General features: G+C 49.2%; 1 protein-coding gene across 1 annotated transcript; it reads right to left on the reverse strand.

Moving 5' to 3' along the window:
- Positions 1-648: 648 nt before the first annotated feature.
- On the reverse strand, positions 649-23691 carry NCF1 (neutrophil cytosolic factor 1). Its single transcript, XM_065418398.1, has 11 exons — positions 23521-23691; positions 21707-21787; positions 20009-20084; positions 14712-14877; positions 13678-13733; positions 12165-12287; positions 9320-9427; positions 8754-8871; positions 5001-5108; positions 2901-3031; positions 649-1124 (listed from the first exon to the last, which is right to left on the reverse strand). The coding sequence occupies exons 1-11, from the start codon at positions 23590-23592 to the stop codon at positions 1006-1008; spliced, it is 1158 nt and encodes a 385-aa protein (XP_065274470.1). The 5' UTR covers positions 23593-23691; the 3' UTR covers positions 649-1005.

Below are 23691 nucleotides of genomic sequence, written 5' to 3' on the forward strand. Positions count from 1 at the left end.
CACTGTACAGGATTAAAAGAGATTTATGTATTAACTTTACCTGGGAGTCTCCTACAATAATAGAGTCACCAAAAATGGCTATATTACAAAGCAAGTGAATAAGTGCAAACCAGATCATCTAGGTTCCAAGTACAAATGGTGGGAAAAGAATGAATTATGAATCTCTCTTATTGCTCAATGCAATGAAATGCTGAACACCTTCATCTACCATGAAAAAAAGTCAATGAGAGATGAGTTCACTCAGCACCTCATATGATCAGTGCCTTGATCAACTGGAACAAGGAGTCCGGTGGCACCTTAAAGACGAACAGATTTATTTGGGCATAAGCATTCATGGGTAAAAAACGTCACTTCCTCAGATGCATGGAGTGAATCTCCTTATCAATTATTGGGAGTGGACTACATCCACCCTGATTAAATTGGCCTTTAACATTGGTTCTCCACTTGTAAGATAACTCCCTTCTCTTCATGTGCCAATATATATTTATGCCTGTATTTGTAATTTTCACTCCATGCACCTGAAGAAGTGGGTTTTTTTACCCACAAAAGCTTATGCCCAAATAAATCTGTTCGTCTTTAAGGTGCCACCAGACTCCTCGTTATCTTTGTGGATACAGACTAACACGGGCTATCCCACTGATCCTTGATCAACTGTATTTTGTGTAGCAGTTCATAGTAAACGTTAAAAAAAATGTGATCAGTTACTGAGAATATCTTGCAGAATTCTGTCCTCATGTGCACCAATGCAGCCTCATTGTACTCCCTGGGATTGCACAAGTATAAATGAAGACTAAATTTGGCCCATCAAGTTTAAAACAATTCAGATTTGTTGAGAGACTGAATTATATGGGGAATCTTAACTGAAGTTCCATAACCTGTAGCTCTGAGAAACTCTATGAGAACTGCTGCTCTTGTAGAGGTGCCGAAATTCAACAGAACTGTCCAGTCTGGCTATGGAGTCCTGGCAAAGAATAAGCATCAGCTTTATTTTTTTCCCCAATGGGATCATTTGATCTTGCTCTTCGTGCTCTCTGTACAACGATTCATGATCAGGTCCTTACTGGGTCGTGGCGGAACGGCCGGTTGGGCCTTGGACACGTTTTCCACCATTTCATTTTTCTCTCCTACAAATGACAAGACATAAAAATATGTGAAAGTTCCATGCCAGGCCCATTTTAATTTCTGTGCATATTGGTCTGGGACTTTTAGAGGAGGCCAAGTGACTTAGGTACCCTACTCCCAATGAATTTTAATCCTAGCATAAGTGTTTGATGTCAGTGGGTCCAAGATCAAGTACTAAATTGGGTCCTTCTAAAGGGAACACAGGGGCTGAAAAAATGCTTTAGAATCTGTGAAGGATTAGGGATGGACACATGCTTAAAGCTCTTTACTAAATCGTGGCTCTAAAGAGGGGCTCAGCACCTTGTAGGATCAGGCCCTAGATTAGTTGAGGGGGCTGATGTCACAACATTTAGATTCCAATACGACTTTTTGATTCACCAAATTGCAGGCAAAGGAGCCAGCAGCAGAGTTTGGCTCAAGTTTCAAGTTGTCTCTCAGTTGGTTGGTTCTTGCTCAGAATCTAGCTGATCGCTGGATGTGGGATCGGGATTCGGGAAGGAATTTTCCCCCCAGGTCAGATTGGCAGTGACCTTGGAGGGTTTCTCCTTCCTTTGCAGCATGGGGGTATAGGCCATTTGCTAGGTTCATCTGGGTATATCACAATCAATTCCCTGCCATTGCAGGGGGCTCAGGCACTGGGTGTACCTGGGTCCCTCCTGTTCGCTCTCTGTGGCTCGTGATAATCTAGTCTCTCGAAGGCTGTAAAACACTTTGGTTTAATTTCGGTTGTTGTGTATGGAGTGCAGGTGGCCTGCGTTAGAAAGGTCAGATTAGACGATTTGCTGATCCCTTCTAGCCTTAAACTCTAGGCCTGTAAAGTCTGGATCCAGAGGTTTGGTGTGGGCCTCTCTCTGGCTAACTCAATGTGCTATTTAGCTTGCTGTGTTGCTCCACACTCATTGTATAGCTTCCCATTCACTAGGAATGTCACAAATGCATCACTGGGCTTTCTATATATTGCCTCCCATTATTTGCAGGCATTTAAGACATTTTAGAAATTGGAAATCATTAGTTTCCACCCTTTGGGGGTTAGTACCAGCCCTTCTGGGGCCTGCCCTATTTCCACCTCCATGATTTTTCATACCCTCAATGCCTTGCTATTCCAGAAACGAACCTACGCATCTCTTGAACTCATTCCATCTGTAGTCTTTGCTTCAGTGGCCTTTCCCTTTTACTTTTTCCATATATGTCTAACTCTTTGTATGAAACCCACTTCCCTATTTACTGTTTGTAGAAAACTGCTTTGTCAGGATTGCGAGAGGCTGTAACCACCATCAGATTCATCGGGCCATTTCATAATGAAGACAATTTCTCTAGAGCCCCTCAGTCTGTACTGTTCTAAAGAGAATAAACCCAACTCCTTTGTAGCCTGTTGCCTGTATGCGCTGAGCACCCATAGCCATCAGTGAAGACAATGGGAGGTGCACATGCTCGGCTCCTTGAAAATCTGACGCTTGGCCATTCCTTATGGTCTGGATTGACCTGGCATTGATTTGGTTGCCTGGCACGGCTGTAGAAGTGCTGTCTGCAGCTCAAAATTAGACCAAGTGGCCGTCATTAGCTCTGGTGTGTGGATTCTCCCACTGCCACAAACACCCCTGAGCAACCTCAGCAAGGTATGAGGACTTGCCAGGTGGTGGGTAGACTAGGAAGCATAGTGATGTCCACCAGCCCGGAGGCCTAATGCGCATGAGGGTCTCCTTGAGTACAACCGTCCTCACCCCCGCCGTACATGGCACAGGCTTTCAGTCTAGCGGGTATGTCAGATTGAAACTTACTGATCATGTTGGACTTGTTCTGGAGATTGCTCTGCGTCTTCCTATACTTCATGCTGTTCCGTCTGTATGTCTCCTGGCTGATGTGCTTCGGGCTTTGGTTGTGGATGCTCTTGACATTTCGGATGGTCGACCTGCGTAGAGAAAGAGTGAATCTTTCAGCGTTTGCCATTTTAACTATCTATGCTTTCTCACTTACAGGTCCCCACTGCGGGAACTTTCCCCTCTTGTAGACCTGGCAGAGTCTCATCCTGAGGAGAGCACTCTCATTGGATTTAGCCTATGATTGCTTTTGATTATCCCAGGCAAAAGGACCATGGATTAATGTCAACAACTGTGAGCAACCTTATGTGATTTGTTGTGTAAAATTAGTCGGGCAGCATCTAGCTGCTATGAATGAATGCTTTAAAAATGAATAAATAAGTGTGAAGCTAGGATAGAATTACAGTAAACAACAGCAACGCTTACTTAGTTCTTCCATCGATCTCAAAGTACACTGCAGAGGAAGGCGAGCATCAGTTACTTGCTATCTAGATCACATAGCAGGTGAGTGGCAAAGTGCCCCATCCATTGGGCCACACTGCTCACCTATGCCTATTTATATCAATTGTTTCTGGTATATCACCAGTGTAATTCTGATGTAGGAATTCATGGCTATCAGGGCATTCACATTGTGTGTGTCATACACACACTAAAATACTGGTCCCTTTGATATCAATGGCAAAACTCCCATAAATTTCAATGGGATCAGAACCTGGCCCATAGACAGATCAGATTACATGATTTAGGAAGCATGGTTTCAACCTGTTGTTTCCCGAGCCACACCTATCACACACAACTAAAGTACTGTACAAAGTGAAAATAAACACGAACACAAAGACATGAGGCCGGATTCCCAGCTGGAATAAGACAGCATGCTGCCCTTGGGAGTTCTGAGCAGGTGTTTGCCTCTCTTCTGGGATCTGAACTAAGACCTACTCATTTTCATAACCGGTGCATCAAACAGCTATGAGCAGATGGCACCTACTATCTATCCCGGCTATTTTTTCACACTGGGTTCATACTGTTTACCTAAGCGGAAGAGGCTTCATACTCTATTACCATGCCTCCATTCACTCCTAAAATTTCAACACACTTCACATCTGTGAAATTACATGCACCCATTTCATAGCTGCCCTAAGTAGAAGCAATTTTCTTCACAAGGGGAGGTATGTGTACCTTACAAGGGCTACTTTGTTTGGCTAAAGCAAGTGAACAGCTGAGCTTTTGGGCGCTTATCCAGACTGAACCCAAACTCATTGCTTTTTGTGGTTCATCCCTCACTCGTAATATCTTTAGAGTGTCTCTCTTTCTATGTAGTGACAACTGCATACTCCAGTGACTGGTGCCCTATAGCTATCTTAGCTTGACTAGATATTTACTGCATGGATATCAGTGGGGCTATGCCAATCCACACCAGCTCAGAATCAGATCCACAAGCTGGATTTGGGAGCTTCTGTACGAAACCTGCCTTGGGATGACGCAGAAATGAAGAGAGACAGTTCAACTCTGCACTTTCCAGCAGTTGTTGCTGCATCAGCACCAGGGAGTTTAATTACCTTTTATCTTTTCAATCAAAATAAAATCCCTTCCATTAGCTCAAATCCTCCCATCAGATTAGCTAGTTTGGCAGCTCCGATTAGTCAAATCTCTGCTCGCTTTTCAAAGACTCAGTGAACACAGTTTGAAAACAGAATCCAATTTGAAAATTAACCAAGATTATCCCCAGAAAAGAAACTTTGCAGGCGGACACCTAGAAATAAATCCAAGTAGAGACAGTGCTCGAGTGAAGTCTGCATAGGCCTGCACCAAAAAGAGTTTAGCATCCTCATATCCCAATAACGTCAATGGGAATTGAAGTTACTCAGCAAGCACCTTGCAAGATTGGTTCCTTTGTCTTTCTTTTCAGGAAGGAAGCCTTTTAGCAACCCTCTTCCCCCACCCCTCACATAGCACTTAAGCAGTTCCTCATTTCTAGGGCAAGCGATGGGCATTCCAACCCAGTCTGGTTTGCTTCATCACACTTTCTCTACGGGACAATCAGACCCTGTTTGCCCACCCTACCTTCGAGGAGGGGCGCCTCTGTTTCTCAGCTCATTCTTCACAGTGTTGTTCTCTTCCCCAGATTTCTGCAGATACATGGAGGGGTAGTAACCGGTGATTTCTTCCTTCCTGGGGTGTAAAACAACATCACTTTCACCTACAGCTCCTTGGTCATCACGACAGCATGTCTATCCAAATCAGGGGAACAACTTACCAAGGGTCTTGGGGGATTCTCCATCACGGACAATTTTTAAATCGAGATGGGACGTTTGTCTAACAGGTCTGTTTGAGGAATGATTGTGGGGGAAGTTGTGTGTTCAGGGTTCTACAGGAGGTCAGACTAGATGGTCCTTTCTGGCCTCGGAATCTATAAATCTACCTTCCTGGACGTTTAGCAGTTCTAGGGGGATTATTTTTAACCTCTAGTAGTGGTGACAGTTGACAAAGCAACCTGCTCCTCTTCTCCATCTCAAAACCTGCCTGCAGATACCTCAGAGAGTTTGTCCCTTCTAGAGAATGAGTGGGTAAAATCACTACACTGAGAAACGGCTCATATCTTGTAAGGCCTGATCTAAATTCCATTCACTTGAAAGGGAGTTGCATTAAGCCCTTCAAACATAGCTCATTGTGTCTTAAAGCATCTGTTTTATTTAAGCAGTAACAATTAAGGCAGAAAGCATCGCCTGAGGCTTAAAGACCAGCAGGGAGCCGCTGATGCACTATGGCAGAAAATGCCCTGCACCAGGATTGCTATAGCAAACCAACAGATGCCCCCTCCCCACCTCCGCAGACAGTTACAATACTTGGCACTTTACATCCTCATTGTTTGTAATCAGTAACTAATGAATTATCCTCACAACATGCCTGTGATGTGGCTTTTACCCGTCCCATTTTAAGAATGAGGAACCAAGGCAGAGCAGTTAGGTGACCTGCCCTAAGTCATAGGGGTAGTGGGTATTAGGAGCCAGCATTAGAACTCCAGCATTCCTGGTTCACAGGCCCCTGATCCGAGCACACAGGACATCTTTCTGGACTGGGTGATACAGTTTCAAAAGGCACCTAGTGGGCGCTTTCAGTGCCCTAAACGTTAGCCAATCAGCTGGCTAGAATCCATCTCAATGTACCATTAATTCTATGGCATATAATAGATGATTACACACACAAAAACTATGTTAGAAGAGCATTATTAAGGGTGCAAAGACAAGCACTCAAAGGTTAGGAATTGCCAGAATTAGGATGGCCTGTGCAGCCTTAATTTTGACTCCCAAATGCAGTATGATACAGTCTATAATTAGGTGCTCACATCCTATTTTTCCCACAGGCCCCCTGCCTCATTCAGTGCACAGATGGATGGTGCTCACTGAATGAACAGCTATTCAGTATTGTTTTCTCTCCTCGTTGTTCAAATGTGTGGTGCCAGGCCTTGTTTACTGCACACTATTAGGGTTACCATTCGTCCGGATTCCCCCGGACATGTCCGGCTTTTAGAGTTAAAAATAGCGTCCGGGGGGAATTGGCAAATGTCCGGACTTCCCCGCCCCCATGCAGAGCGCGCGTGGCTAACAGGGCAGCCAGCCGGATGGTGCCACTTACATGGGGCTCCGACAGCCAGAGAGAGCCCCTCCTCTGCTTCCCCCTCCTCTCCCCTGCAGCTGAGATCACTCCCTCCCTCCCCGCATTCGCAGATCACCAGCCGGCCGTTCGCACCGGCAGTCTGGAGCTCCTCCCCCTGCTCCTCCTCCCCGGCACGCTGGTCTAAGCGGCAGGGTAAGGGGGCCAGGGGGTCGGAGAAGGGGCAGGGAGGTTCTGGAGGGGGCAGTCAAGAGACAGGGAGCGGGGGGGTCGGGAGTTCGGGGGGGGCTTTCTGGGGGTGGGGGTGTGGATAAGGTTTTGGGCAGTCAGGGTACAGGTAGGGGGTAGGGTCCGGGGAGGCAGTTAGGGTGGGGGGGTCTCAGGAGGGGGCAGTTAGGGGACAAGGAACAGTGAGGCTTAGGTAGGGGGTGGAGTCCTGGGGGGCAGTTAGGGGCAGGGGTCCCAGGAGGGGTCAGTCAGGGGACAAGAAGCGGGGGGAGGGTTGGGGGTTCTGAGGGGGGCGGGAAGTGGGAGGGGCAGGGGCGGGGCTAGGGAGGGGCTCCTCCCGTCCTCTTTTTTGCTTGCTGAAATATGGTAACCCTACACACTATTCAAACCCGGCTCTGAAGACAGAATGACTAATTTCCCTATAGGCTTTTCTCCCTACTGGCTCCTAGTCCAGGGCCGGCTCCAGGCACCAGCCCACCAAGCTTGTGCTTGGGGCGGCACCTGGAGGGGGGCGGCGCGGCGCTCCGGCCGCCGGGGAGAGCGGGGCCACAGCCGGGCTCGCCGCCCTCCCCCCGGCGCTCTGGCCGCCCTCCCCCCCGGCGCCCTCCCCCCGGCCGCCGGGGGGAGAGCGGAGCCCCAGCCGGGGCTCGCCGCCCTGCCCCCTGTGCTCTGGCCGCCGGGGGGAGAGCGGAGCCCCCGCCGGGGCTCGCCGCCCTGCCCCCTGTGCTCTGGCCGCCGGGGGGAGAGCGGAGCCCCGGCCGGGGCTCGCTGCCCTGCCCCCGGCGCTCTGGCCGCCCTCCCCCCCGGCGCCCTCCCCCCCGGCCGCCGGGGGGAGAGCGGAGCCCCCGCCGGGGCTCGCCGCCCTCCCCCTGGGGCTCCGGCCGGAGGCTTTTTTGCCTGGGGCGGCAAAAAAGCCAGAGCCGGCCCTGTCCTAGTCCCAGTCTCCCTCCCCGGTCTCCTTGTCCAGCCTCCCTCCTCACGCTGCCTCTTTGCCCAGCCAGGTTCAGTTCTCCCCCTGAACTGTGTCTCTTTGTCAGTTCTTATTCTCCACCTCCCACACAGACCCATTCTCCTTGCCCAGCAGGTCCCCATCTCCCTGAAGCCCCTCACCAGCCCCCTTCCCCAGTTGTGATTTGCACCATCTGCGGAGCTAAACCTTCATGCTTCTTCAACCCCACCCCCTCGGCTCTTTCCCCCTGTGCAGTTAAGTCAGACAGCTTCCTCCTCCATGCGTCTTGGCGCCAGCCGCAGGGTTACTGAAAATACTTGAGAGACAGCCTCCCTACTTTCCATTCCTACGCCTTGCCCCAGCATGCCGCACAGCAGAACTGCAGTTTCAGGGGAAGTTCTGCTCAGACGGGGCTGGGATAGGCTCACTGTGAATGAAAGCTCCAGGGCTTTTAGCTGTGCGATAGCAAGTCTCCTCCGCTGAGCAAGTGCCAACTGCTAGTTTTGAAAGGCTTATAACTTGGCCCAATGTGTCACGGGGATGGCAAAAGGCACCTCCCTGACACAAAGGCGACACATGTTTCAAGGTCCTGCTCCAAAGCATGGGAGCACTAAAGCTTTTCAAGGAAAAGGTCTCCCAAATAGTTTAATATGGAGGGGGGAGGGAAATCAATGTATTTTTCCCCAGCCTCATTCTTGGGAGCAGCTGAATGTTTGGGGTGAAATTCCCCACCCCCCACCCCTCCAAAAAAATCAATCAGTCTGAGGCAGACACCTAGCATGGCAAATTTCAGCCCAAATGATTAAAGTTTGGCAAAGTTATAAACAACTGAAAACAGGGTCTTATAATGGGAAGTGTTAGCCAGCCTTAATAATGGGTGACGCTACCAGCCTCATCTATAACAACCACCCTATAATTCATGTCGGTAATTAGATTGAATGGCCAGGTTCTCTCTCTATCCCTCCCCCCGAGTGGTCCAAAGAATCAAATCCCATTTACCCTGACGTGATTTGGATTTCTCTTACCTGACAACCCACCAGCCATCAAGTAGCTTATGGATAACCTCTATGGCATCTCCTTCTTTCAGTGTCAGCTCATCATCCTCAGCAGCTGTGTAGCCTTTTCTGACAACATAGAGCTCCCCTGAGCACAAGAGCATAGAAACAAAGGCTTAAAGGGTGCATTAGGCGTTAATAGCCAAAGAAAGGCTCTTTAGTGACCCAGACCACAGCTCCGGAATGACAGAGACACCACGCAAACAACGTATCCCCTTTTAAACAAGACCCAGTTTAGATCCAGCTCTGGACTTCCTTATAGTTTGGGGAGGTTCAAGTGCTGGGGTTTGATCTGGGCACTGAGATCAGTAGTGAGGTACCTAAACTATAAGCGCTATTGATCATGGTGCCACTGCATGGGAATTCACACAGCACTGGCTATACTCATGAAGTCCAGCCCTAGCACATACTGGCTCATTGTAAATTCGGAGATGAATCATCTAAGTGCAGTTTCTTCTAGGATTACTCCAAAATCCTGGTCAGGAACATGGAGATGTCCAGTGGGGATCTATTGGTGTGGGTTTGGGTTTTTTTACCTGCATAGTTCGGATCCTGCTCTTCAGATTCATCAGGACCTTCCATAGGCTCCAGGTAAGCGGCTGGGACCCAGCCACGTTTATTCTTTAACTGACAGAACCACCAGCCTGTAACAAAGCCAGCAGCAAACAGCACAGCGGTCAATACCATTCATTGTACTCTGCAGGCTGCAGCTCCAAAAATTGTACAAATCAACTCGCACCCCAGGCCTGTGAGCTAGGGGCGTCGTCATTAACCCGATTGGACAGAGAGGAGAAACAGAGAAGTTAAGGGACCTCTTTGAGATCACACAGAGTCACTAGCAGGGTGGAGAATAGAATCCAGGTCTCCTGGCCCTGTTCTTCATCTGTGGGACAACTAAACTGCAGAACCATGGGACAACCTATCTTGATATTCATTTTCAGAGGTTACCGTTGTGCCTCTCCTACCGATGAAGCATCAGCAGCATAACTGGAACTGTCTATGGCTTCCGAGCCTAGAAAATCTAATAAGATTCCCTAAGGCCCTGTCTACGTTTGGAAGTTTACCGAAGTAGCTGTTCCAGAATATTCTAGAAAACATTGACGGCAGCCTAACAAAACCCAAATCCTGGATCTTTAATTGACTATTGGACTGGTCATTAAGGAACCTCTGTGTGGAAAGCAATCGGATGCAAAGGAGTGAAAGGAGGACTGAGAAGAGCTGTTGTAAGGATCATCGGGGTAAAGAGGCCAGGGCCGGCTCCAGGCACCAGCAAACCAAGCAGGTGCTTGGGGCGGCACATTTTCAGGGGCGGCATTCCAGCCAGCCTCTTTTTTTTTTTTTTGCGCTTGGGCGGCAAAAGCCTAGAGCCGGCCCTGGCAGCAGCAGCGCGTCCTACACCGGGGGCGCCCTGGGGCCGCTGCGGTTCGCGTTGGGGAGCAGCGCCCGCACCTTATGGCTGGGCGGGCTTTGAGCGCGGGACACTCGGGCCGGGGGCCGCCCCTCGGGGCACACGGAGCTGCCTCCAGGTGCCACAGGGTGGCCGCCCCCCCCAGCGCCACAGCCGGGGCTGGGCGAAGCGGCCAGAGCCGCCCAGGGACTGCGGCAGGGCGGCCAGGAGCAGCAGCAGGAGCGGGGCCATAGAGGGAGAGGCGCTGCCGTGTGGGGCCCGCATCCCGCTCACTGGGGCTCCGCTCCCTCTGGGGCTGCCCTGCCCCGGCTCCTCAGCCCCCTGCCGGGGCGGTCCCCCGGCTCTGTCCTTCCCGGTCCCGGCCGGTCCTGGAGGCGGGAGCCCCGGCTGGAGGGACCCTGGGCTGAGGCGCGGCCCGGGAGCCCCGCTGCTTACCCCGACCCTGCCAGTGCTGGACCGGCTGGAGGCGAGGGGGGAGCGGGCGGAGTCAGCGCTGGTGGGGGGAAGCCCAGCGCTGGGGCAGCAGGCGGTGCAGGTGGCGGGGGGGAGAGCCCAGGGTTGGGGCGGCAAGGGGTGAGGGTGGGGTGGGGGGAGAGCCCAGCTCTTGGGTGGCAGGGGGTTCGGGTGCGGGGGAGAGCCCAGGGCTGGGTTGGGGGGCAGCCAAAAATTTTTTTGCTTGGGGCGGCAAAAAACCTAGATCCGGCCCTGAAAGAGGCTACTGTGTATGTACAAATAAGTCATGCATCTGCCTCTGAACACTTCACAGTGACTTGACTGTGCAGGATGGGAAGCAATCAGTGTTTCCCTAAGTAGCTCCTGTATGTCACGGTTTCGAAGTGGTTCTTTGTGTCAATCACCATGACAACAGGAGAGGGGAAGTCCACTTTTGTTTTGCAACCATGCGGACGGTAAATGTTATTTCCTCGCTGGGCACCAATCCCAGGAGTCATGAGGGAAGCTCAAAAGGCTTTCTAGGATTGCATCACAGCCTCACTAAGAGACATCCCCTGTCATGTGACTCCCCGTTTTCCTCAGTCAGGGCAGGATTGTGATCATAGGATGCTTGCTGTCTTTACATATATGTGTATATATATAAATGCTCTCAGCTTCCATATTTAGGGCACGGAATTTCTTAAAACACATTTCGATATACAGATGCTCACTTTATTACTCCCTTATTATTATCTCTTGGTGCTGCGGTAGCACCCAAGAGCCCCAGACCTGGACCAGAACCCTCCTGTGCTCGGTGTGGTACAAACACAGAACAAAAAGTTGGCCCCTGCCCCAAAGAGCTTCCCGTCCACACGTAGAGTATGTTGCGGGTCTAAAGCACCACGCAAGCTTTCACTAGCTGAGCCACCCCTCAGGAGGGAGGCAGGGGCTGTGATTTACAGATGCACGGGGAGGAACTCCTCCCTGCACTGTGGCTATGTTGCAGTGGTTGCACCTGTATAGAGTGGCTGGAACAATTTGTATAGTGGGGATGCCGAGAGCCGTTGAACCACACTGTAAACCCTGGATATGATGGAAAGCACTTCAAGCACCCCTAGTTCCTTCACCTATGCACAGTGGCCACAAAGCAGCCAGAAGGCTTCCCTGCAGGGGTACCTCCAGCATAGAGGCCTCCCTGGTGGGTGCAGAGATTCCCCCATCCCAGCTACACCTGCTGCCCTAACAGCGCAAAGCAGTTGGAAAGACACGTTGCCTCCCCACTTGGTCTCTGCTGTGGGCTCAGTACTGGCGCCCACAGAACTATCACAGAATGAATCAGTGGCAGAGCCAGGAAGGGAACCCAAGTGTGCTTAGCACTCAGGCCTGTTCCCAACCCACTAGGCCTCGCTACTTCTCTACAGACCTAGAGATAGGCCCAAAACAAAATCCCTGTCTCTACAATGGGCTGAAACAACAAGCTGGATCTGATCAGCCCTGAACTTTGAAGCCAGGGCACATCCCTCCAGAACAATGGGCTTTACCACTTTCACTCTTTTCCACAATGTCCACCATGTCCCCAGTTTTCAGAGCCATCTCGGAGCTGGAGTTCTTCTCATAGTCGGCAATCACTCGGTACGTCTGCAGGATGATGGGGCCAGTAATGTCTGCAAGAGAGAAGTGGGGACAGGATTTCATGAGCTGCTTTAATCGTTTTCCATCCAGCAGTAAAGCAGCACATTTCTGTTGATCGCCCGGGGAGAAGTTAGGGAAACTCCACAGAACTTCAGTGGAAAGTCCAAAAGTTTCTCACTCCCTGAGGGGTAGCAGTTCACCACCCTCAGCAGCAATGCTCTTGGAGTTCCTCTAACAAGGATCAAGAAAAACAGCTGCAAGAATTATAACTGCACTAGCAAGACAGCCACTGCTGCTTAAGGACCCCAAATTATTATATTGATAGCAAAGTAAGTAAGCAGTAGTATTTAGCATGTTGCATAAGTGTCCCAGAAAACGTTTGCCCATCACAGGCTGCCATCACTCATGAATCAACAGTCACTAAACATTTGCTGCCCCAGGCAGGCTGGTTCTGCGGTAAGGTTTCAATTCTCCCATTGACAGTAAATTCTCTGCAGGCAGCAGTAGCAATGGAACAGCAGGTAAGGTGACCCTGTAAAATATGCACTGGCCTACAGATCCACCATTATCAGCCGGGTGCTGAGTGGGAGATGGCGTTCGCAGAAGGGATGGGCAGCCCCACGAGCCAAGTGGGCCCCTGGCTGAAGGTTTGAAACCTTACAAGGAAAGGAAAATGGGTCTGACTTTCAAGGAGACCTAGCCTACCCACTCCAGTCACGCATGGGAAGCGTCTGGAATGAAGACGTATTCTGTACGAAAGGAGAGAGGGCAGCGTATCCATGTTCTATTGGGTGCCCCAAGCATGAAGAGAGGAACTTGGTTTCTGTCAAGTTCTATCGAGAAATAACGCTACTCCTGCATAAGGCCCCAGTTCTGCAAACAATTTAAGCACGTGTTTCAGTCCATCCTTACTGGGCATATGTGCTTTGCTGGATCAGGGCCGACCGTGCTGTTGGAATGCAACCTCCAGTACAATGCGTTCGCCCGAGTTTGGTGAGAGCATGGCCTGCAGGCCCCGTTGACTCCTTCCGGGTGCATGAGTCTGGCACTCAGTGTCACAGTGGGTCTGTATTGGACCCGCTTTGGGGCTGCCATCCCTTTAGGCTAGCATGGAACCCTCCATTCGCCACTCCAGGAGCAGTTTCTCAATTCGCTACACCCACCCTACAGGCCGCTTCCTCAGAGAAGGCCGTGCTGCTCTGTATGCAGCTGGCACTTCCTGCTCCTTGGCTGAGGAGATCTGCCTTGCAGCAGGGCCAGCCTGGGGCAAGGAAGCTCGTGCCCTGTGCTGAACACTGTCCCACCTTAGAGATTATTCTCCCTCTGTAGATATTTTCCCACAGTGCTGATAGAACCATGTGCTCACTGTGGCTAGAACAGTTGCTTACTAGCATCCGAATAAAAACCACAACTTCTTCTTACCTGCGACATTTTTCTTGGAGTCCTTTGGCACTAAAAATGTCTCTGGTTTCTTGATGCTAGATAAACAAGAGTGAAGTCAGTTTAACGCCAGTGGATGTTGACCCTTTGTTTTTTCCCCGTTCCTATCAGCAACAGGGTTCCCTTCCCTCCATACAAAGAACATAAGAACAGCCATACTGGATCAGACCCATAGTCCATCTAGCCCTGTACCCGATCTCAAACAGTGGCCAGTACCAGAGCATCAGGGGAGTGTACAGAACAGGGCAATTTGGAAAGGTCCATCTGTTTTCCCCTCCCGGATTCTGGCAGGCAGAGGTTTAGGGTCGCCCCGAGCATGGGGTTACATCCCTGACCATCTTGGCCATCATCCCTGCACCTCCAGGTCCAGTGTAGACATACCCTTAGAAGACAGGGAAGGCCATTAGAGGGCTCATCAACTATTTAAAGAGATAATACCCAATTCCTATGCAATAAACAATGAAAATAACCTCATCTTTGGGCAGAGGCCAGGCCTGAAATACTTCAGCCCGATAGTCACTCAATCTTTCTGAAAATTGGACCTGAAAACAGGGGCTTAGAATGGAAATATGCAGGCAACCTTAACTATAGCTGTTATTAGTGCTCTGGCTATGTAATATATCATATCATATCATATCATATCATATTATTTATATGTTCTAGGATGTTAGTCTCCTATTATATTAATAGAAGAAATCTGATCGTGTTAATCAGAACATCAGCAATTGAGTGGATGAGAATTCTTCCCCTTCTCACTGGGGTAAAGACAAACATAAGAAAGTTGCATAGAAATGTGCATATTACAAATTTAATATCAGTTTGAGTTAGATTCATAGGTTATAAAGCCAGAAGGGACCATTGTGATCATCTAGTCTGATCCACTGCCTAACACAGGCTGCAGGACTTCCCTGCATTAACTCCCGTTTCAACTAGAGCAGATCTCGTAGAAAAATATCTAGACTGGATTTTGAAGTGGTTAAGACACCCTGAGTTCTGGTGGAAGTGGCCGTACTCACTGGCTGTCTGTGGGTGGGTTCAAGTCATCAGGCCTGACTTTGAAGAAGTTCAGAACATGGGAGCATCGGGAAATCTTGTGTGGCAGATTCAGCAAGGTGTAGCAGTATTCAGTCAGCGTGCCTTGTCTGTTCTGTGTAGACCGGTGGCCATCAAACCATTTGGGTGCTAGAAAAGAGCAAAACCAGGGAGACTTCTCAAAGCGTCCTTAGATGCCACAGGGGACATTTTTGAAAGCGGTGGCTACTGCTGACACCAAATGGGTGCCATCGGTGCAGCTACATCCCAAGGGTGCTTCGGAAAAACATGTCCTTGGCAAACATTTTGAAAGGCCCATTGTAAATACGGACCTAAGTTTTAACAAAGTTCTGTTGCCGGAGCACAGAGTTCCTCCTTCTGTCAAGCCAGCAGCAGAAGCCCCGTGGCAGCCAGTTGCACACCCCGGATCTAAGCAGAAGCTCTGCAGTGAAGACAGACAGAGCAGCTTTGTGGAGAGAGTACTAATCTGAGCAGATTACTTCCAGCCCCCGCAAGGGAACAGGCTGACGGAGAGAGGAAGACCTCATGTTAGTGCTGTGGAGCTCTAACATAATCCCCATAGCCATCACCCCAGCTTCTTATGGGTCAATAGATTAGAACAAAGCTGCCCGCCTTTGTTCTAAATGGTCCTGCTTCACTTCTGTGAGGCTGAGCGATCCCCTCTCTCTCTAACTATCAGAACGCAGGCTGAAGCGTCATAAACACAGTTTGCGTTAGATAATGAAATGATCAGTACTTTGTCTTGAGCACTCTGAAGAACACAGGTGCATGCATAAATTACAATCCAGTGCAACCACTAACTTCACCCATTAACAAGGGAAATTCTTTCAGTTCCTCAAATCAATACTATTACGTGCTCGTTCTGGAGCACACCCATGTGCCCTTAGGCAAATCAACACTATAAATATACTGCTAGTTACTGTGTTCAGGTGGCGGGCAGAGGAATGAATCTCAGCACTGTTACGGAGGGGTGCGGTTTGCATTTTGAGTCATTCTTTCCAGGGAAATGAAGGTCTATCTTGATGTAGGTCTTCTGAAGGTCACCTCGGTACCTCACTGTTAAATGTTATGGGAACCCGTGGTTTATTTGTATAGGTGGAAGCCAAGAAAATTCCCCCACCCATAAACATGTATTAACCCCTAGCCAGGAACTGTATTTCCCTCCCCCACCCTATGGGCCACACAGCCAAAGAGCTCAGCTCCCACGTAGGCACCTAAATGGTCAGATTTCCAGACGTGCTCAGCATCTAGCCGCTCCCATCGTTCTCAGCTGTTTCTGCTGTACTAATAACTTCATACCTATCCTGGCACAGACAACACACCACAGGCGTCAAGCTATCGGCGTCAGGCTTATATTCATTTGGTGTCTTGTGCACCATACGGCACATTAAAGACTGCACATTGCTGTGTCAATTGTAACTCTCCAGTGAGTCCTTTGAATTTTATAACGGAGAGTGGTTTCCTGCTGTTTATTTTGCACACATACAGGCCATAGGTAAGACAACGGGCCAGCGCTTCAGCCGTGGCTCCCCAGCATACTATTAACGATTTCTTAATGGAGTTTTTTGTCTGTTTCTTTAGTTTATTGACAAAAGTGGAACAATGAATTTTTCCTGCTCGTGTGACTCAGAAAGGTCTGAATGGATTTCATTCAGAATTTCAGCCAGTCCTGTGTTTCAGCAGAACTGCTATGAGGGTTGCAATCAGCTCTCCTGGCAGGGGCGGCTCTAGGCACCAGCAAAGCAAGCACGTGCTTGGGGCAGCCCATTTGCAGCGGCGGCAGGATCCAGCATGGGAGCTGAGAACCAACAGGGGGCCCTGGGAGCTGTAGTTCCTTGGTTAGCTCCCTGCCTATAGAGCCAGCCCAGGAGCAGGGAAAGAACTACATTTCCCAGCATTCCTTTGGCCACTACCAACAGGAAAGAGGGGGAGGGAGTGAGGTAGCTGAGACCTCATGCTGCAGCCTGCTGTGAATGGAGAGCTGCACTGGGAAGGGCAGAGATACCATATTTTAACATTCAAAAAATAGGACACTCCACGGGGAGGGAGGGTAGCCCCACCCTGCCCCCATCCACTCCCTCCGACTGCCCCCCACAGAAACCCCAACCCATCCAACCCCTCCTGCTCCCTGTCCCCTGATCACCCCTGCCCCTAACTGCCCCCCAGGACCCAACCCCCTATCTAAGCGCCGCTGCTCCTTGTCCCCTGATTGCCCCCTCCCAGGACCCCACCCCCTATCTAAGCCTCCCTTCTCCTTGTCCCCGACTGCCCCCTCCTGAGACCCCCCTCAACTTCTGCCCTAGGACCCCACCCTCTACCTGTCCCCTGACAAACCCCCGGGACTCCCATGCCTATCCAACCACTGCCTGTCCCCTGACTGCCCCCCCCAAACCCCTGACCCATCTAACCCTCCCCTTCTCCCTGCCCCTGACTGCCCCCCCACCTCCGCCCCATCCAACCCCCCAGCCCCCTTACCGTGCCACTCAGACCAGCGTGTCTGGCTCCGCGCAGTGCCAGACACACTGCTGCATACATGCTGCTGTGCTCCCACGCGGAGCCATAGTCCCGTCCCCCCACCCCCCCGCACCTGCCTTCCAGATTTGAACACCTCAAAATTCAGGAGTGCTCAAGCTCAGTTTGGGCAGTTGTTACTTCATTTCTCCCAAATCAAATATACTGATCCACTGTAACTTGCTGTAGAAAAAGTAGGATAAAATTGAGCAAGAAATGCTTCCCAGTGGTTATTAGGACTGGAATTGCTATTTTCAACAGCCATTGCCTTTTTTGTTTGTTTAAAAGGAAGACAGTGATATTGCATTGGCAAATTCCCCATAGAAAGAAAGAGTGGAACAAAAGAATAATAAAGGCACCTCAACTTTTCCTCATTTATGTAGGACAGTCTTATAGATATCCAGATATCCTCCAATCACACAAGCTGAAAATTGTTCCACTTTACTGCAGTTCTGTAACCATGCGGGAACCAATCCTGTCTGTGTTCTGTGCATATCTAAAATTCCTGCTGAATGACTTGCCATGGGAGCGAGTTACCAGTGATCCAGGGCTGCAGCGGAAGGAGGGTGCAGGTGGGGGTGGGAGAGAGCCCAGGGCTGGGGCGGCAGGAGATGTGTGTGGGGGCAATGGTGGGGGGGAATGAGGGAGCCCAGAGCTGGGGCGGCAGGGGGTGTGGGTGGGGGGGTAGAGCCCAGGGCTGGGGCAGCAGGGGGGTGCAGCGAGGAGCCCAGGGCTGGGACGGGGGGCAGCCAAAAATTTTTTTGCTTGGGGCGGCAAAAAACCTAGAGCCGGCCCTGTCTCCTGGCTATGCTGGTGGATCTTACAACTTCCTCAAATGTACAGATGTTGTTTCTGGGGCCTTTCAGCAAAACCAAGACACAGCTGCTATAGTCTGACCATAGCAATAACTTTGCAACGGAGCCAAGAATTTTCATGCACCAGGACAGGAGGCAGACGAACATACCACTTCGTCTTTCCCTTTACGATCACCACCTTTCACTGCTGAATCCAACGGACTAGATGTTGGGTGTTCCTCATATCGAAGGAATTTCTTCATTAAAAATAGAGCAACAAATGCGGACAGAGAAATATGACCCCACCCACCACAGCTATTACAGTAACTAATGTCAGCAAAGTGAAATCGTCTTTGAGAAACTACTTGTGTGTAAAACTCCTTATGTGGATGGGGGAAAGTACAGCGGGGATTTTGGGGGCATTCCCCAGCCAATGGCAGTTAGTAGGTTTGCATTTACCCAAAGGTTACTCAGATCAGTGATAGGGACTAATAACAAATCCAGCTCCCAGTAAAGTCCACCTTTTGATTTCAGTGCAAGCTTGATTGAGTTCTAAATCCTGCTCCACTTATTCACTCAGGTAATCCCAAGAAAGTAATGGGTATTTCTATGCATGCATTCCCTCAGAAGCATTCATGAATTAATCCTCATAATCACTCTGAGGGAGATAGGTAGCATTATCCCCGTTTTACAGTGAGGGGGAAACTGAGGCACACAGAGAGGTGCAATGACTTGCCGAAGACTGGGAACGGAACACAGATCTCCTGACTCTCACTGCCTTAACAAGTAGCCCCAGGACCTGAAAAGCTTTCTGCCTGCCAAGGATGGTGCTCAGGCTGACATGGGTCTTTACAGCGGTCGCTCATCTCATCCCTAGATTGCAAGAGGGAGACGTGGCTGGGACTGAAAATGGGTGTACATTAATGTACAACTTCAGGGGAAGTTAGGCCACTTTCCCTGCATCTGCCAGAAGTTGAGCTATAGGCGGTTACTGATTTGTGATCTGAAACAGTCGGTGAAGCGACTGTTTTATTTACAAAAGCGACAAAGAGTCCTGTGGCACCTTATAGACTAACAGACGTATTGGAGCATAAGCTTTCGTGGGTGAATACTCACTTCGTCAGACGCATGTGGTGGAAATTTCCAGAGGCAGGTATAAATATGCAGGCAAGAATCAGTCTAGAGATAACGAGGTTAGTTCAATCAGGGAGGATGAGGTCCTCTTCTAGCAGTTGAGGTGTGAACACCAAGGGAGGAGAAACTGCTTTTGACAAGACTGTGAATGGCTAGCCAACTACAAAAGCAGTTTCTGCTCCCTTGGTGTTCACACCTCAACTGCTAGAAGAGGACCTCATCCTCCCTGATTGAACTAACCTCGTTATCTCTAGACTGATTCTTGCCTGCATATTTATACCTGCCTCTGGAAATTTCCACCACATGCGTCTGACGAAGTGGGTATTCACCCACGAAAGCTTATGCTCCAATACGTCTGTTAGTCTATAAGGTGCCACAGGACTCTTTGTCACTTTTTACAGATCCAGACTAACATGGCTACCCCTCTGATGTTTTATTTACAGTAATTTAATTAATTTGTTGTTCACCTAAAAGCCCTACCGATTCTGCTAAAATGACTCAAAGCACGGACACACTTTGCAGCTGTATCGTGTTTTTCTAGAGTTGATCACCTACACTTCAGGAAATATACAAGTACACCAAGCCGTTTGTGGTGGGTGTTCATTTAATCATGTCTCCCTCTAGTGCAGAGTTCCAGTTACTACAACAGTCTGCTACTTACACCTAATGGAGTTACTGTATAGTTTTAAAGGTCTCAGGTCCCATCCCCACTGAAGACCATGGTGTCTGTGTATATGCAGATATATTACAGGGGGATTTCCGTCCCTTTTCATTCCAGCTTCCTGCTTTGAAGAGATTGGCTGCACTATACATCTGCTTACCTGGTAAGTGAGGGATGATCCTATTCTCAATGTTGATGTCCCCAGATTCAATGGGAAACATTTCCTTCAAGGATTTCTAGCATGAGAAGAGAAACCAGTATTAGGTGCACAGTCCAGTCAGCATATCCAGGCAAAATTTTCCAAAGCCTCAACTTGGCCTCTGACTGCGCATCCAATGGAGAGCTCAATTTTGCATCCCATTTTATAGCACCTAGACAGCTAGCTCGCTGATTGTGCTGACAAATCAGGTAGCTAGCATTAAAAGGTCAGATCCTGAGAGCTGATGGCACTCAGCACCTTGCAGGATTGGGCACCCATCAAAGGACTTTAGGTAAAAAAATTTCAAAAGTGCCTAAGTGACTTAGGAGCCAGGTTCCATTTTCAGAAGTGACTTTTAGGCACTTAGGTGCCTCCGTCCCATTGCCTTTCATGGAGACTTTGGCTCCTACGTCTCTTTTGAAAATAGGAAAGTTTTACCCTTTAACTCTGAGTTCTTAATATAAATTGTAAATAAAGGCAAAGAAATAATCATCAAATAATAGTCTGCCTCCATCTGGGGACCGGAATACTTTCCAAACTGGAATAAAGCTTCACAACACTCGTAAGGGAAGGATTGTTATCCAGGTGTTACAGATGGATAAACGCCGTTCATGATTAAATGAACCTGAAACCATCGATGTACTGCAGCGGCAGATGGCTCTTCTGGTGTGTGGCACTAGAGATACTGAGTTAGAGAAGCCACTCTCCCAGGAAGCCCTGGGACAGGATGTCTGTACCTTGTGGTAACCAGTTCTCCCGAGGGCAGTTTGTATCCAGCTTAACTTCTCACTTCACTGCAGTAAAACGTTGCTAGAAAGAAAATCAGTTCCAGACTCCTCTGTCTGGTGAATGGCAAACCCCCGCTTGGAAGGTGCTAGAAAAAGGGCCAAGTGCCTTCTTCCAAATCAGCCTAGCAAAGGCTGCTACTTAAGTGGCTGATAGGGTATCTAGGCCACTCAATTCCTGTCCCTCTCCTGAGGAAATCAGATCACATATGCTCTGAGGTCACCTGGCCCAGGCTGAATGCTACAAGTTTTATATTATGGTTCTGAAAACATACATGCAACTTCCACTGAAGTCACTGTGAACCTTCCATCACCATGCATAAAAAGCATAGGCATTCCCATACCACAGTGATGAGCCTGTTATAAAGGTCTAGCTAGACAGAATATGGCCTCAAGCCTTTATAACTTCAACTACCTGAAGGGGGGTTCCAAAGAGGATGGAGCTCGGCTGGTCTCAGTGGTGGCAGATGACAGAACAAGGAGCAATGGTCTCAAGTTGCAGTGGGGGAGGTCTAGGTTGGATATTAGGAAATCCTATTTCCCTAGGAGCGTGGTGAAGCACTGGAATGGTTACCTAGGGAGGTGGTGGAATCTCCATCATTAGAGGTTTTTAAGGCCCGACTTGACAAAACCTTGGCTGGGATGTTTTAGTTGGTGTTGGTCCTGCTTTGAGCAGGGGGTTGGTCTAGATGACCTCATGAGGTTTCTTCCAACCCTAATCTTCTATGATTCTATAACCATACCAGAACAACCTGCATAGCACTCTCCAAAACGGACAGAATTTGGCCTTTGTTTTTGCCTTTTAAGCTCCTCCAGCCCGCTGCCCCCGCAAGCCAGACTTAGCTGAACCAATACGAACCAAGAGTTGACTTACATGAAATTCATATATCTCAGTAAATTTTCGATAGACTAGTTTTTCGGTTAGATCCTGCCATTTCACCAGGAACATGTAAACCTATTGAACAACAAAGAGTTCAGATTCTGCAGTTTATTCTGTGGGACCCCAATTTTTACCGCCATGTAGAAACAATCACTGTTTGTAAACCATTTTCCAAGAGATGCCAGGTAGATAGCCTTGTTTGCTGGAGCACACACACACACACACACACACTCAGCATGTCTAGCTACAATCTCCAAACCTGTGTCAGTGACAATCCTCATTTTTCTCTATTCACAGAAAACTCAGCAAGCATATACAGTACAGCAGTTTCTAGCACAGGCTGGTACAAAGGACCGATTTCCTATAAACAGCCATTCAGCAGATATCACATAGGACTCCCCTGCCCCCCTCGCTCCATTCACACCACCCATGGTGCCAGTCTAGACTACCTGCTTGTCTGCTCCTCTCAAATACCCCTGTGCTTTCTTCTATACTGCCCCCAAAAATGGAATGCCCCCCAGAACTGATCCATGAAGCTAAAGTCCCATTCTCTTTCATATCTCTTCCCAAGAAGACCTTCTGCTGTGATGCTTAGAAGAAAATCAGCCAACTCTGTAGAGGCTCGGCTGCAGGGCAGTTGAGTAGAGGCAATATTTAATTACAAAAACCTAAAAGAAAAGTAGAACTGGTTGAAAACTCCTATTTTATTTCCATTAAAACTGTCAATTTTTTCCCATGACAATAATTCAGAATGAATTTTTTAAAACGTTCATTTTGGTTCATCAAAAAATTGAAAATTTCATCAACGCAGAACTGTTTTCACAGGACATTTTTATTACAGCAAAACTTGTTTTCCCACCCCAAAAAACTGTTGATTGAAACATTTCAACTAGCTCTGTTGTCTACAGAGAAGAGATTAGGGATTGAAAAGGTTAGCCGGAGAATAGAAATACAAGAGCGACGGGGGTGAAACGGAGAGCCAGGAGAATTGCGTTTCCAAGAGTGGCAAGTGATCCCAAACTCCCTGTGACACCCGCCGTATTAAAGCCATGATGTGAGCCGTGGCATTCAGTTCCAATGTGCCCCAAAGTTCTTGGCTCTGAGCACCCCTCATGTTGTTTCAGCCTATTACAGGGGTGGCCAACCTGAGCCTGAGAAGGAGCCAGAATTTACCAATGTACATTGCTAAAGAGCCACAGTAATACGCCAGCACCCCCCATCAGCTCCTACCCCCTAACCCCCAGCAGTCCCACCAGTCAGCGCCTCCCGCCTGCCACAATCATCTGTTTCGCATGCGCAGGAGGCCCTGGGCGGGGGGGAAGTGAGGGCATGGCAGGCTCGGGGGAAGGGATGGAGTGGGGGCAGGGCCTGGGGCAGAGCAGGGGGTTGAGCAGTGAGCACCCCCCGGCACATTGGAAAGTTGGCGCCTGTAGCTCCAGCCCCAGAGTCGGTGCCTATACAAGGAGCCGTATATTAACCTCTGAAGAGCCGCATGCAGCTCCGGAGAGCCACAGGTTGGCCACCCCTGGCCTATTACGAAGATAGGAATCAGCCAAGCAGGTGAGCTCTGGACCCAAACTCCCCTGAACACTTGGGTGTTCAGGTCTGGAACAGACATTTCTAACTACAATCCAGCCTGCTGTCTCAGCTCAGAAGAGCAGCAGCATTGCCCCAAAATGTTACTTTTAGAATTTCCCTTTCAAGGTATTATTTAAAATTGAAGGTCAAATAAAGTCCAGGGGAACTATACCTACAGAAAAAAAAACCCTTCAGTTTATTGCTCTGCAGTGTAATCTCCAAGTACTTACATAATGTTGGCTTGGAAAAAACCTTTTCTCGAAGCCCAGCAGCTCAATGTGTCTGATGTACGCATCTTCCATGGCTGAGGCTGGCCCCTGTACTGAATGCTAGAATCTGGCTATTTAGCTGGTGGTAGGACAGAGCTGTTTGTCTGGACGCTCACTGCTGCCCTCGCCTCC

Source organism: Emys orbicularis, chromosome 17, assembly GCF_028017835.1.
Source record: "Emys orbicularis isolate rEmyOrb1 chromosome 17, rEmyOrb1.hap1, whole genome shotgun sequence".
Classification (NCBI taxonomy): Eukaryota; Metazoa; Chordata; order Testudines; family Emydidae; genus Emys; species Emys orbicularis.

Coding starts and splice junctions, on each gene's coding strand:
- NCF1 (XM_065418398.1), bottom strand. CDS start 23,592: ATGGAAGATGCGTACATCAGACACATTGAGCTGCTGGGCTTCGAGAAA. Junction 14,878..20,008: donor GATCATCCCTCACTTACCAG/GTAAGCAGATGT, acceptor GCTCTTTTCTAG/CACCCAAATGGTTTGATGGC. Junction 1,125..2,900: donor GAACAAGTCCAACATGATCA/GTAAGTTTCAAT, acceptor TGTCATTTGTAG/GAGAGAAAAATGAAATGGTG.